The sequence below is a fragment of the Pipistrellus kuhlii genome, unplaced genomic scaffold, assembly GCF_014108245.1.
Source record: "Pipistrellus kuhlii isolate mPipKuh1 unplaced genomic scaffold, mPipKuh1.p scaffold_m20_p_24, whole genome shotgun sequence".
Taxonomy (NCBI): Eukaryota; Metazoa; Chordata; class Mammalia; order Chiroptera; family Vespertilionidae; genus Pipistrellus; species Pipistrellus kuhlii.
Window position 1 is genome coordinate 10,355,284 of NW_023425523.1, and position 14,719 is coordinate 10,370,002.

Here is a 14,719-nt window from a genome sequence, read left to right on the forward strand (position 1 = left end):
GGCCCTGGGCACAGGTCCGTGTTGTCCCTGGGCCGGCGTGGAGGGCCACCCTCCTCCCAACACCTGCCTCCCTCCCAGGACGAACTCCGAATGCCATCCCCCGCCATCCTCGCCCCGTCCGTCCGTCCTCGCCGCGACCCCTCGGGGCAAAAAGCTATAAACACACACACACAAGCCAGAGGCCTATAAACCAGTAGGAGAAAAAAATTAGACGAGAGGTTAACCAGGAAGAAGCCGCCGCCGCCGGGAGGAGACACGCGTGCGCGCCCGCCCTCGGAAAGTGCCGTGGGGGGGGGGGGAAGCCGTGTGCTGGTAGACGTGTCCGCGCTCGGGCTCCGTGTGCAGAGGGGAGCACGCCGGGTCCCACCTGAGATGAGCGAGGACTGGGTTTTAGGGTGACACGCTGATTCCCGTCAGAACATCACCGTCCTCTTCCGGCCCCGATCGCTCCGGGACCGACTGTCCGTCCGCCCGCCCGTCTGCCCGTCCGTCCCGGTGTCGCTGCCCCGGCCGGGCGCCGGCCTCTGTTAGTCCATCTCCATGGACATGAGCCGGCGGCGCTCACGCCGGGTCTCCTGGACCTCCTTCTTGCAGCACCAGTGGGAGCTGCAGTAGCCGATGAGGCAGGACAGGAGCCCCACGACGGTGGACAGGCCGACGCCGATCAGCAGCGGGTACTTGAAGGCGTTCAGCACTGGCAGGGGCAGAGCAGAGGGGAGCCGGTCAGTCATGCCGGGGCGGTGACTGCAGGGCCGACCCCCACCGCCTCCTGCCCCCCACACTGGAGCGATCGGATCCCCTTCGGCCCTGTCTCCAGCCCCGGGCATGGCACTGCTGGCTGGAGCAGCTCAGCCCTAATCTGTAAGCAAACATCTCCCCACCCGGTGCCGTGGGGGGGAAAGAAAACAGAAAAATGACTGCACTCGGTGCCTGTGAATGTCAATTTGCTTTTTGGGGCTTTGGCACGAGATGGATTTTTAAAAGTCAGGATAAGGGCACCGCATCCTACGCAGCAGATGCCTCCTTAAAAAAAAAAAAAAAAAAAAAAAAAAAAGGACGTAAATCAATTCTATGCATCAAAATGACTCAAGTGCACTCGGTGGAGCTATTTTAAGTAACGCTGTAGTAAATTATCCAGCAAAGTCAAGAGTCACTCCCACACTTGTTTGGTAAGTCTGGGCCTCCTTTTTTTTTTTTTTTTTTTTTGCCACTTCAAGGAAAGAATTTCTAAGATGCAAATACGGCGCAAGTGTTAGGAATGCACACTGGTTAGTGCCCGCCCCCCACTCATCCCACGTCCCCTCCCCCGGGAAGGACCAGCGGGCCTCAGCGGGATGCTCAGTGTGGGAGGTGCCTGACATTTCATGCGGCTGCCCTTTCACAGCCGCCCCAGGAAAGGTGGCAACCCCATCTTACAGGCGAGGGGATCAAGATCGGAAGGGCTACCTCATCTGTGGGAGAGCTGGTGGTCCGATTACAGTCTCCTCAGAACTGACACTATCACGAGGGCAACAGACTCGAGTCTCTGAATGCTCAGAGGCCCCTGGACGGGAACTCTCTCCAAGGGGCTTTTTCCAATCAGTGTTCACCCTGAAACGCTTTGCAGAGATGGTTCTCGTCAGCTAAGGAACCGCTGTCTCCGGCTCCAAGATGCTCTGGGAACAGGGTGGGAAGGGGGTCCTCTGCCCTCATTTGGCTGAGCCTGGAGGTCAGTGAGGACTGAAGAGGCCAGGAGGTCCCCCTCCAATCTTGGGGTTCCATGAAGAACACCACCACCAAGCTAGCAACACCTGGAGGATCCACCTTCTCCCAAGAACCGAAATCAAGGAGGGCACGAGTCCCAGGAGCCCACTGCCAGCATCTCCCCGGAGGCCGGAACCGGCTCTCTGACTCCACCCTCTGCTGGGCACAGCAAGCTGGCATGGAACTTATAGGAAGCATCAAAAATCAAGCTGAAACTGGTTTGGCTCAGTGGATTGAGCATTGGTCTGCACACTGAAAGGTCCCAGGTTTGATTCCGGTCAAGGGCATGTACCTTGGTTGCAGGCACATCCCCAGTGGGGAGTATGCAAGAGACAGCTGATCGATGATTCTCTCTCATCGATGTTTCTAACTCTCTATTCCTCTCTCTTCCTCTCTATAAAAAAATCAATAAAAAAATATATTTAAAAAAAAATCTTCCCAGGAAGTCTTAAAAACCATTTCTCAACGCTGCCCCCAGCCTAGGATGCCGAAGCTGGGCAAACACCAAGGGCTGCCTGCTCTCTCTGGTCCGGGCCCCGCGGAGCCTGGAGGACACCAGGCCGTGTTCTAGCACCTTCCTCTGTCCGCCTCGGGGAGACAGGGTCTGCGCGCCACCCTTACCGTCCATCTTCACAGTTATAAAGACGGGCTTGGAGGAGATCTCCGCCTCCTTCTGCCAGGAGCCCGTGGGCGACTTCACCCAGGGGGCCACGGAGCAGTAGTAGTTGCCGAAGTCCTGGTCCTCGGAGCCGTGCACCTGCAGCAGGAACTCCAGCACGCCCACGCGCTCCAGGCTCAGGTCGCTCTTCCAGTCCCTGCGGGCCGTGCTCACGATCCCCTTGCGGTCCAGCGAGGACAGGAGGACGGGATCCTTGTCCAGGCCGAAGGAGTGCACCACGAACCAGGACACGTCGAAGGCCATGTCATCTGTAAGCCACAAGCCAAAAACCCCAGGGTCAGAAATAGTCTGGCACGCATGTCACCTGACGACAGGCTGGCATTGCTCTCCCTGCTCCTCGCCGAATCCTCACGCCAGCCCTACGATGGAGGTGCTGTCGCTCTCCATGCCCTGTGACGGGACCAAATCCCCACAAGGCCACACAGCCAGGAGGCAGCAGGGCACGTGTCCTCCCTCAGGGAGGCCAGCCCGGGGTGCCCCGCTTGACGTTGTCGCTGCCACCATATTAAAAATAAAAGCATATTAAAAAATATGTGTTTCCAATTCATCTGACAGATGCATCCATTCAACAAATATTTATTAAACACCTACTGAGACCTGAGCTGAGCCGTTTGGGGATATGCAGACGACACAATCCTTGACGTCCACGTCTGTGCAGTGTCGTGGGGATGATGCGGGAGACACTGACAAAAGGCCCCGTGGGGAAAGGGTGGGAGAAGTACCTGGGTCCAGGGCTGCTCCTTCCACAGTGATGATGCAGAACAATTTGACCAGGTCTCCCCGGGTGACGGAGGGCGTGTCTGAATACACGGAGGCATTGAATACAGGACCTGGAAGAGAGTGATCATCATCATTCCCTTTCACAGTGCTCAGTCCTTCAAGGGCCCAGGCCCCTTCCGAGAGAACGCAGGACGACAGAACCTACAGAGATCCTCACAGAGGATTTAGGTTTTTATTTGCTTCATTTGAACCAGCAAGGAAAGACTCCCCTAATCTGGATAAGTTTCCTGTTCTTTTCCTTCTATGACCAGAGAAAGCCCCAAAGGCCTGCTAGGTCACCAGTCCCGGACCTCATGTGGCTGTGGGAACAGCGGAGCGTTTGTGCTCCGGCTCCCCAGGCCCGCGCGGATGGGAAAGGCCTTCCTGGGGAATGACTCACACGGCGGGTTTCCTGCTAATGAAACCAGCCACTCGTTGTTAATGCGGGCCATTATCCCGCACTTGGAAATGTTTTTATTGCGGCCAGTTTCTGTGGTGATGCTGTTTTTGCAAGGGGACTTGTCTGGTTCACTTCAAGATGACAGGCTGGGCCAGTGAGCAACCAGAGTCACTAGGTGTCCCCCGATTCCTCGTCTGCTTGGCTTTTAAACAGAAACATGGGTGCAAATCATCTTTGTGACTCCAGCCCCCAGAAGAAGGCTGTCAGCGGTGGCATTTTGGTGAAAGGCAAAACTGCAGACCAGCTGCACGACCACCCAACGGGGTGACCGTGAACCACATGCTCGGAGGTTGAGTCATTAAAGCTGGTGTTTACCTAGGACGTGTTATAACATGGGAAGTGTTTACTTTATAATGTTCAACAGGAGGAAAGCAGGTCGTAAAACTGTATGTACAGTCTGATCTCAGCGTCATGAAGACAACGTACCAGAGAAAACTCTAGGAAGATAAAGCCTACAAATCAAGTTTATAGGTGAGTCTCTTTTCCTTCTTTCTACTGTGCTGTGTCTTAACATATTCTCTATTGAGGAGAAAACCATCATTTTCCCCAAGAGGAGGTCCTGACTCAGTAGAGCCACTGGGGAAACACAGTCCTCACACCAGGAGGCAAGTGGCCCGAGACCAGGGAACAGAAAGGTGGACACGAGGAAGGACGTCCTTGCAGTATGTGCTGCTGGTTGCAAGAAGTGGTAGCTCTTGCCTGGCCAGCATGACTCAGTGGTTGAGCATCGACCTATGAAACAGGAGGTCACGGTTCAATTCCTCGTCAGGGCACGTGCCCAGGTTGTGGGCTCATCCCCAGTGTGGGGCATGCAGGAGGCAACCGATTAGTGATTCTCTCTCATTGATGTTTCTCTCTCTCTCTCCCTTCTTCCCTGAAATCAATAAAATATAATATATCAATGAAATCAATATATATATATGCGCTATTCAGGGCTATGGCATTGTGGATACTGACTACAGCTTCTCTCACACTGTGAACTGGACATGACAACTCCAGGGATTAAAATAAAAACCTTAGTCAGTCTATTCATCCTGGAAGCTACAGTGATTTCTTTTTTCTTCCTGTTATGCTGAGACAGGAATTGAGAAATAAATTCAATACCCATTCCTTACCCAGAACTACAAAAGACTGTATGTCTCCCCTAGTCCTCGTAACAGTTTTAAAGAAACATCAAATAAGAAATGTAAAGCAAGATAAAGTTCTATAGACAATAAAATAGACATACAAATAGAAAAAACACACAATCATCTTCATCTTAATAGATATGAGAAAGCATGTGAAATCACCTAACACCTCTTCATGGTAAAAACACTCAACAAACCAGGAATGAAAGGAAACTTCCTCGATTCAGTTAAGGACATCTATGAAAAACCCACAGTTCCCATAACACTTAACAGTGAAAGCCTGAATCTTCCTGGCCGGCAAAGACCAGGAACAGAATGTCCATTAGAGCCCTAGCCGGTCTGGCTCAGTGGATAGAGCGTTGACCTGCGGACTGAAGAGTCCCAGGTTCGATTCCAGCCAAGGGTACATGTCTGGGTTGTGGGCTCGATCCCCAGTAGGGAATGTGCAGGAGGCAGCCGATTAGTGAGTCTCTCTCATCATTGATGTTTCTCTCTCTCTCCCTCTCTGAAATCAATAAAAAAATATATTAAAAAAAAGAATGTCCATTAGAGCCACCACTATTCAACACTGTATTAGAGGTTCTAGTCAGGGCAATCAGGCAAGAAAAAGAAACACAAGGTATTCAGTTTGGAAAGGAGGAAGAAAAACTGTCTTTATTCGTAGACAGCATGATGTCCTATTTTTAAAATCCCAAGGAATCAACTAAAGAACTAGAACTCATAAACAACAAAGTATCCAGGCCAACCCATGCAGAGCACGGAGGCTGAGAACCCTGCCCCAGAGCGGTGGTTCTGGAGCCCTGGCTTGGACCACAATCACCAGGGGGCAGGAAGGCTGTGTGTGCCCCCCTCGGGGAGTGTGGCTCAGGAGGTCCGGTGGGCCCAGCATTGCAGTCTCATCAAGATCCCAGGTGAGGTTTTTGCTGGTCTCACCGTCCTAGGTTGTATCCCTCCGTGAGCAGAAGCAAGGTTCCAAGCATACACTCTAAATGGGTAAATTTATGGCACCGGAACCGTAATCTCCACAAGCTATTAAAAAAATAAACAGCCGAAACCGGTTTGGCTCCGTGGATAGAGCGTTGGTCTGCAGACTGAAAGGTTTGGGTTCGATTCCGGTCAAGGGCATGTACCTTGGTTGCGGGCACATCCCCAGTGGGGGGTGTGCAGGAGGCAGCTGATCGGTGTTTCTGTCACCTCGATGTTTCTAACTCTCTCTCTCTCTCCCTTCCTCTCTGTAAAAAACCAATAAAATATATATATTTAAAAATAAACAAACAAAGCCCACGGGTCTCTTCCAGCCCCACCTCCGGTCCCACAGGGTTCCGCACGCACCTGAGGTTTGGAAGTCTATCTCGATGGGATTGGAGAGACTGGTCGCTGCTTCTCGCCACAGGCTGCCCCTGACGGGAGACCAGGCTGTCACCAGGCAGCGGTACAGCCCTGCGTCCGACACCTGCGTCTGGTACATGCGGTAGCGGAACTCGTCTTCCTGCACCTTCTCCAGCACCACGCCGTCCACCCGGGAGGCGTCCGTCCAGTTCCCCAGCCGCACCACGGCGTCCTGGTCCAGCGAGATGATGTCCTTGGTTTCGTTGGGGCCGGAGAGGTCGCCCGCGGGCTTCTCGGCCGTGATGAGGACAGAGTAGCGCGGCGACTTGATGTTCTGGGAAGACACTTTGCAGGTCATCTCAAACGTGTTCCCGGCCGCGAAGAAAGGCCTGGGCTGCCTCGCCTTCACCACGAGCACAGAGTCTGGAAGCAGAAACAGGGGACATCCAATGGGACCAGTTAACATGGATGTGGATCTGAAAGAACGAAGTCAAGGAAACAGGAATTTATTTGAAAATGGCCACACAAAGGCACTTCAGACAACGTGGAAACCCAGAAAATCACGTGATGCTGGGGGAGGAAGGAGAGCAGCCTGAAGAGACTTATCGGCGTGAGGGAAGCGGATCTGATGGGTGGGAATTTAGTTTTGAGGCTTGTCAAGCCCTTAAGAAGAGTAAGAGTGGCCATAGGTACCCCCCCCCCCCCATCCTCTAAGGATGCGAGGGAGAGCTCACTCTTAGGGAATGGGAATATAGTGTCAGCCTGCAGACTGAAGGGTCCTGGGTTCGATTCCAGTCAAGAGCACATGCCTGGGTTGCGGGCTCCATCCCCAGTGGAGGGGCATGCAGGAGGCAGCTGATCAATAATTCTCTCTCATTATTGATGTTTCTATCCCTCTCCCTTCCTCTGTGAAATCAATTATATAGATATATATATGTATATATGAAAGACTATTGTGAAATAAAAAAGAGTAACAGGTAGGCAAGGAGGCGTGGGGAACAAAAAGATAGAAGAGACGGGAGGTCAAGATTAATTTAAGTTAAAAAAAAAACAAAAACACACACACACCAAAACAGGAGATCTAACAGCATGCTTACAAGCCAATGGAAAATGTCCAAAAAGAGAGAAATACTGGAGACACAGGGGCGAAGCCACGTGCCCGAGTCATGAGAGGTCGCCTCACTGTGAGCTGAGCGAGGGGGAGGGTGTGACAAGTCTTCTGATTGTTTCCGTTTGTTTGGGGCGGAGAGAGCAGGCCCGGGAGGGAGAGGGAGCTGAGGGGAGCTGGGGAGGCGTTCCCAGATAAAGGGATATGCAGTCATCGTGTGGAAGAGCAGGGAAGTAAACAGATTAAGGGAACGTGGATGATGCCCAGGGAGTGCTGAGAGCCCACTCGACATGAGTGATGGCAGATCTAATCTAAAAGGAGCCAGTCAACATCCTTCAATGCTTTTCTCCAACCGCATCCAGCTCCGCAGACGCAGAGAGGGGGGCGGCAGAGGGCTGGCTCTGAACCGGGGGGTAGCTGAGCCAGAGAACAGTGCCAACGGCCAGCTAAGGGGGTGTGCGGGGAGTGGCTGTGATAGTCTGGGAACCTGGGCGAAGTAACAGCAGGGTGGCTTCTAACTTATCAGACCTCGCACCTATGGACATGTCTAAGAACGAAGAGGGTCTATTAAAAATGACACCGGCCAAAACCAGTTTTGCTCAGTAGATAGAGTGTCTGCTTGCGGACTGAAGGGTCCCAGGTTCGATTCCAACCAAGGGCACATCCCCAGTAGGTGTGCAGGAGGCAGCTGATCAATATTCTCTCTCATCGATGTTTCTAACTCTCTATCCCTCTCCTTTCCTCTCCGTAAAAAAATCAATAAAATATATATTTTTTAAAATGACACCGGACCCTGGCCAAGAGGCTCGGTTGTCTGGAGCATCGTTCCGCACAACCAAGGGTTGCGGGTTTGTTTCCCGGTCAGCGTGTGTTCAGGAGGCAACCCGATCGATGTTTCTCGCTCTCTCTCTAAAATCAATAAACATAGCCTGGGGTAAGGATGAACAACAACAGCAAAAGGACTCAGGATAACAGGTATAGACTGGACTACCCTGGGCAAAGGTCACCCTCCGTAAGACAGAAGTGAGGACAATGGGAGCGGAGGACAGTGCAGGGCGGTAGGATTCAGGGACTGTCTGTCCAGAGGGGTGGAAGAGTTGATGCTGGGAGTCTAGAGAGAGCTCTAGAGAGGCGGCAGTGTGCACAGAGAACAGGGCATTTGAAGCTGAGAGCAGGGAGGTCGTTCAGTTTTCAGAAGTGAGATGGTCTAGTTCGGGTGTGAGCAGGGGCGTGAATAACAACAACAGGATGGAGGGCGTGGTGACCAGAGAGAAGGACAGGGGGGTAAGAATGGAAAGCTTATCTACACTGCGGTCCCTCACTGTGCCTGCACCCAGTGGGAACTCAATGTGCCTGCACCCAGTGGGAACTCCATGTGCCTGCACCCAGTGGGAACTCGTGGATGCAGACACTCCCAAAGGCCCGTCTGAAGTTGGGCTCCCTAGTAAGATGCGCCCAGTAGAGCAACAGTGTCCATGGCTGACCCCGTGCACACTGAGTGCCTCGGAGACGAGTCCCTGCCACCGGCCACGCCCCGCGCTCTCACGAGGACTGACCCTTGCCAGCCTCACCGCCCTCCAGGGCGGGGTGCTGCGGAGGGAAGCGGCAGTCACGTGAGCATGCATTTCTTGGATTCCTCGTATACATGGAAGCCTGCGGGGTGACTGTGCATCTGAAGACATGCAGGGGGATGACCGAAGCCAAAATGAAGTAAGGAAGGACAGAGAACCAGGACCGAGCGCCTACCTTCTGAGGGCCAGAATACGTGGACAGGCTTGGAGAAGACATCCCTGCTCTTGGCCCAGCTGCCGTCGCGCTGCCGGGTCCAGGCGGACACCACGCAGTAGTAGCTGCCCCTGTCCTCCTCCGTGGTCCTCTGGATCCGGAAGCTGAACGTGTCCGCGCGCTCCTTGGAGAAGATGAAGTCTCCGTCCCGGGCCCGCTGCTGGCTCCTCTCGCCGTACCTGAGCGTCCAGTCCGCGTCCATGGCCGCGAGGAGCTCGCTGGCCGCCACGTCGTCGTTGCGCCGGCTCACCCCGTAGTACCAGGTCACCGTGACCCGCACGCCCCCCGCCAGGCTCCTCTGGTCCGCCACCCGGCACTGCAGCTCCGTGAGGTCGTCGGAGAACGCGGGCACCTTGGAGGCGTTCAGGTACACCTGGTAGTCTGGTTCTGCACCAAAGGGAGGGAGAGGGACAGGGCTAAGGCAGGGGCCGGCAAACTCATCAGAGTCAACAGAGCCAAACATCAACAGGACAACAACTGCAATTTCTTTGTTGGAGAGCCACGTTTTTTAAACATAAACTTCTTCGAACGCCACGTCTTCAACATAGACTCGCCCAGGCTGTGGTATTTTGTGGAAGAGCCACACTCAAGAGGCCAAAGAGCTGCATGTGGCTCGCGAGACGCAGTTTGCCGACCGCGAGGCTAAACAATCAGGCGGCAACATCCCAAGACTCAGCAAATGGAACGAGACGCATAACCCCTCTTGATCTGACAATTAAATGCTTATCCTGCTGACGACAAAGACAGAGAGGAAAGTCCTCGCATTGGACGGGAAGGGTCCAGGAAGAGCTGTTACCGCAAAACGTGTACCACTCTGTCCCCGAGAACACTTCCAAAGCCAGAAGCCAAATGTCCCCATCGGAGCCTGGATCTGCGGTCAGGTTCCCCAGGAGCCCGGACTCCTTGGAGAAGGATCTGAGAAGCTTGGTGTCCACACTCTGCCAAGATTGCCCCCGGAATGCCAAGCAGTGCCCACAGACCCCACTGGAGCGGCACCGGAAATCCCGGTCCCAGAGGACATTCTAGCACTTGAGACCAACCCACCCCACCAGATGGAGGCCCTCCAGGCCACCACCCCCTGTGGTCTCACCCTCACTTTACGGGTCCCTGGACTTCCTCCGCTGAATCTGCTCCACAGTCAATAAACACACCGCCCGCAAACTCCCAACGCGCATGCTTCTCACGGCCGCGTGGAACGCGCCCACAAAACGGTCGACCTTGCAGAGCCTGGCCCGCTGGAACCTCGATCCCTGCCAGGCCCCAATCTGACAGGGAACAGGGGGGAAGCCGGCCTTCTCCTAGCGCCCCCATGGCCGCGGTCACAGTCCTGTTCTTTTATTAAAAACCTCTCCCCCTTCTGAGGTCCTTTTCTGCAACTCCACGGTGGCCCCGAGCCCTTCCTCCACACTAGCCAAGGAGGGGATATTAGAACCCCCTCCCACCTCCTTCCCTGTCCCCACCCTCTGCACGTCACCCCTAGGTACCTAGAGTGCCCCAGTCCTCACGGTCTCACACTCTGTGGCAGCCTGTTTTCAGGGGCTTCTCCTCCGGACTGCCCTGCAGCCCTCCGCTCATGCCTCAGCATCGCCTTCCCTGCACCCCCTTCTTAGTGTCCCCGGAATGTGATGCTCTCTCTCCATGCTCCCACACAACGGGCACGTGACCCTGGGTAGCACTAACCCCGCTCTGTTACACTCCTTGCTTCAGGCTGATCCCCAAGCTCCACACACACAACCTCACATGCAGTCGGCACTCAGTAAACGTTTGCTGCTTCCATGGTAAGGCGTTTAGAAAAGGCTGTATTTTTCTTTCACAGCCCTTTGCCTCCTGGGCGCCGGGTGTGTGTGTGTGTGTGTGTGTGTGTGTGTGTGTGTCACTCTACCTAAACAGAAGTTTCCTTTGCCAGCACGACCTTTATTCCCCTCAGTCCGACGGTGTCGTTTTATTTCACGTTGTTTTTATTTATGACTCATTCAGATTATAAACTGCTGAGGTCAAGGAACTGTTCCTTTTTGATTTACGCTTCTAATGAAATGTGTTAACATCAAGCTTCTCCAAGAACGATTCCCTGGGGCCAGGCAATGGATGGAAAGAACTCAAAATCCTAATTCCATCTCCACAAGCACTGAGCTGGAAGGAAGGTTGGACCCTGGGCCGTAGGAGGTTAAACCAACGTGGCCGTGCCTGCCCTGGGACATCGCCCTGCCATGAGGTGGCTTCTGGGACGTCACCCTGCCTCCTCATCTTTCAGACAAGTCGCTTGGCTGGGGGTTCCCGCCTCCCGGGCAGTGAGGGCTGACACACCACACCGCCTCTCTAGCAACAAGGGGCTGCAGAATGAATACCACCAAAATGTATTATATTTATACCTTCACGTGCATAAGCCGAGGCATTCCCACGTTACCCCACATCCAGGTTTCAGACTTTTCCTCGTGGCAGTTTCTGGCACAGCCTGTGGCTGGAGTGCAGACAAGGATAACAGGCTCCATTCACGTGGGCAGGACAGGCCGGAACTGGCTGTGCACAGAGCCAGATGCACGCTCAGCTCCGCTCTGGGCCGACTCGGGCCGAGCCAACATGGGGAGGCCTTGGGAAGCTCTTTACTGAGCGAGTGGTCTCCTCCTTCTCTGCTGAAATGAAATCGTAGGGCCCTCCAGAGGAGGACCCTAATGCAAAGACAAACAGGCACCAGTGAACTTACAAAGGGTCAGTGCTAGTGACTTAAAGCAGCGGTCGCCAACCTTTCGGACCTCACGCACCACCCGTGGTCTGCTGATTTAAACTTGAACGACACACCAGCCTTGTAGGTTGTGCGAGACTTGCGCTCTCGGAGAAGCTATGACCCCACTGTCAGAACCGTCGTGAGAGGCCATGGCCTCTTACTTCTCTCGTTGGGTGTATGGACGGAAAGTGTCTTCTATTGCTGTTTCCCACACCCCTCATGCACGTCCCTCCCCTCCCCTTCTAACAGAGAATTCTTCCCTTCCGCTCACCCGGCTGTCACGCCCCTACTTCTTACTCAACAAACGTTCACAGACACCCTACCACCCGCCGGGCTCCCTGCTCTCCCAAGGCGGTGCCTGAACAGGGCCTCGAACTCTGGTTATGTGTTTTATGGACCTTCCTCTCAGAGCCAGGACTACCTACCCATTCAAACACACATGCTGCGCACCCAGTGCCTTGTTCATAAGAGATACTGCCGCTCTTGCTGAATCAAACTGCATTTAATATTTTGCATAAAAATGCTCATTTTGGGCAGAAACATTCCACCGCTGATTACCGCTGCATTCTGCTTGATCTCATCAAGAAATCTGCTAAGAGTGCCATGGTGGTTCTGTTTAAAAATGCCTATCAGTTGGAGATGCCTACTGAAGAATTTAGTGGTAAAATGACACGCTGTCTGGCATGTGCTTTAAATTCTTCCCAAAGGGAGAAAAAAAAAGTGTGTGCGCGCGTGTCTGGGGAAGGGAAGAGAGATGAAATGAGATTGGCAAAATATTGATCATCACTGAAGCTGGTGGTTTTCCCCTCCTGTGTACATTTCTCAGGCAATTCCAGTCCAACAGCACCGCCTGTGAGCAAGTCCTCTCTCAACTCAGAGGCCAGGGAGTGGCGCCACCCACATCCCAACAAGCAGGGGTCTGCCCCCTCCTCCGGTGCCCTGGACGGCGTCTGCTCACATGCACACCGCCTCCTGGAGCCATGGCGAGGAGCCCCCCCTTCAAATCAAAGACCACAGTCTTCGCATAGGGGCCATGAAACTCCTTTGTTACAACTTTCAAAACAAAGGGAAGCTCTCAGAATCACTGGCCAAGTTATAAAAGCAGACATTTTGTGCCTACTATATGCAGGGGCCTCGCTGTGGGTTTTCGCAGGTCCCCTGTGTGCACGCTCACAATTCGCTAAGGAAGGTATCGTTGTCCCCATGTGACAATGACAAGGACAAGGACAATGACATGCATTCATCGAGGGCTTCCTACAGGCCAGGCTCCAGCCATGCCATGAGCTCTCCCCACACTCTTGCTTACTCTTCACAGTGACCGTATGAGACAGACACTATTTTCATGTGCATTTCCTAGATGGAAAACAAAAGACACTCTCCAAATACAGACGCGCTAAAGAATTGTGCACCTGAAACCTGCATCGGCCAATACATTCAAGAAGAAGAAAAACAAAACAAAAAAATACCAAAGCCCAGAGGTGTTACGTTCGAAGAGTCCAGCCTGGCACAGGTTGTGTGAGCAGAACTCCAGGCCCGGCTTTGGCCCTATGGTCCTCCCACCGGGACCAAATGGCACGACCTTAGTACACATCCCAGGTATGAACACTTGCCCAGAGCCCGCCGCGTCCCAGAAGGCGAGAGTGACGGTGAACAGCCCAGGCGCTGATCCGGACCGTGGACCACAGGGCCATGCTCGAATGCCTATGGGAAGCGCCGTGAGCGTGGCACAGCTCATCAGAGGAGCAGGCCGCCTGCCTGGCTAGAGGACACGGGAGAGTCTTCCTCTCTGCTGACGGGGTTTTGCTGTCTTCCATCAGAGGCCGCTGAGCGGAACGACTAATGGTTAGAAGAGCTGCCGCCGTCACATTTGTAGAGAACAAAATTCTCCAACGTTTACACCGACACGATAAAAAAAGAAGGGGCTCTTGTTTTGAGAGGACCCCTGACCTCTCCGTAGAGCAGGACCATTATTCTGAGGTTGTATTAAGATGTAGCCGTGCCAGAGCCAATCATTTGAATGGTTCAGCCACGTCCCCCACACAACGTGACACTCATGTGGTTTTGCTCCGTTCATCTTCTCTCCACTCCTCCCAGAGAAGGGTGAGTTAGCAGGTTTGGGGGCAGGGCCAGGAAAGGGACTGGGGGTGGTCAACTCAACCCCCTCTTCTTGGGAGGGGTGCCTCCAGGCACACACATTCCTGGTTCCTCCATGCCCTGAGACAGGCTCCTGTGTCTTCCTTGGTTAAGGCCTTGGTGGGGAAAAGCATGTTACACAATGACACCCCTCCGACCCCAACCCCAATAAATGGTCACCACCACCATGAAGATGTACTGAGCATGTAAGTACCAGGCACTGTGCTCAACACTTTTTTAAATGTAGCGAAGGCAACCAAAGCTTAGAAACCTTAAGCGGCAGACCCAGGATAGCACACCCAGAGGGTCTTAGAGCAAGATTCCAACACGTCACCTTCGACCTCTTCTGCCTTCAGAGATCACCCTGGTCAGGCAGCTAATCACGACTGCCTATAAAATTCTGCAGGTCGGGATTGGAATGGGGGGTTGAGGACAAATATGTGATACCTTAATCAATAAAGAAATTAAAAAAAAAAAAAAAAGTCTGCAGGTCTAACTCTTATGGCCTGCAGATGGCACAGAACGCTGAAGTCTCTACCACATACTTAGCAGACTAACCGCTCCTTTTAAAGAAAAGTAATTATCTTCCTCGCTGGCACACTGCTGGAAAGAGGGATGGCCCTCTTGTGGGGAAGGATGCAAATCAGATTCCTAAGCCTGCCCCCCGCCCACCCCCCACCCCAGCAGAACTCCACTCTGCCTCCCCTGCTCTCCCATCCAGCGATCAGAAAGCCCTGGAAGCCTCTCCCAGGTACACCACAGAAGCGTGTAGTTCGGGCAGGGAGCTCACCACCCACTCATTAGCACCCAGCTCGTGCCAAAGGCTCATTGACGACGTCTCATGGCAGAGACGGCTTACGACGCAGATTCACCC

General features: G+C 53.6%; 1 protein-coding gene across 1 annotated transcript in view; it reads right to left on the minus strand.

The window, feature by feature from the left end:
• Positions 1-486: 486 nt before the first annotated feature.
• The window catches only part of PTGFRN (prostaglandin F2 receptor inhibitor), a 47,325-nt gene continuing 33,092 nt past the window's right edge, over positions 487-14,719 (minus strand). The window contains exons 5-9 of the mRNA XM_036452538.2: positions 8,952-9,377; positions 6,101-6,520; positions 3,145-3,252; positions 2,365-2,670; positions 487-694 (exon numbers count right to left, since the gene is read on the minus strand). Of these exons, the coding sequence (XP_036308431.1) occupies positions 528-694; positions 2,365-2,670; positions 3,145-3,252; positions 6,101-6,520; positions 8,952-9,377 (1,427 nt within the window). The 3' untranslated portion in view covers positions 487-527. The remainder of the gene's footprint in view (positions 695-2,364; positions 2,671-3,144; positions 3,253-6,100; positions 6,521-8,951; positions 9,378-14,719) is intronic.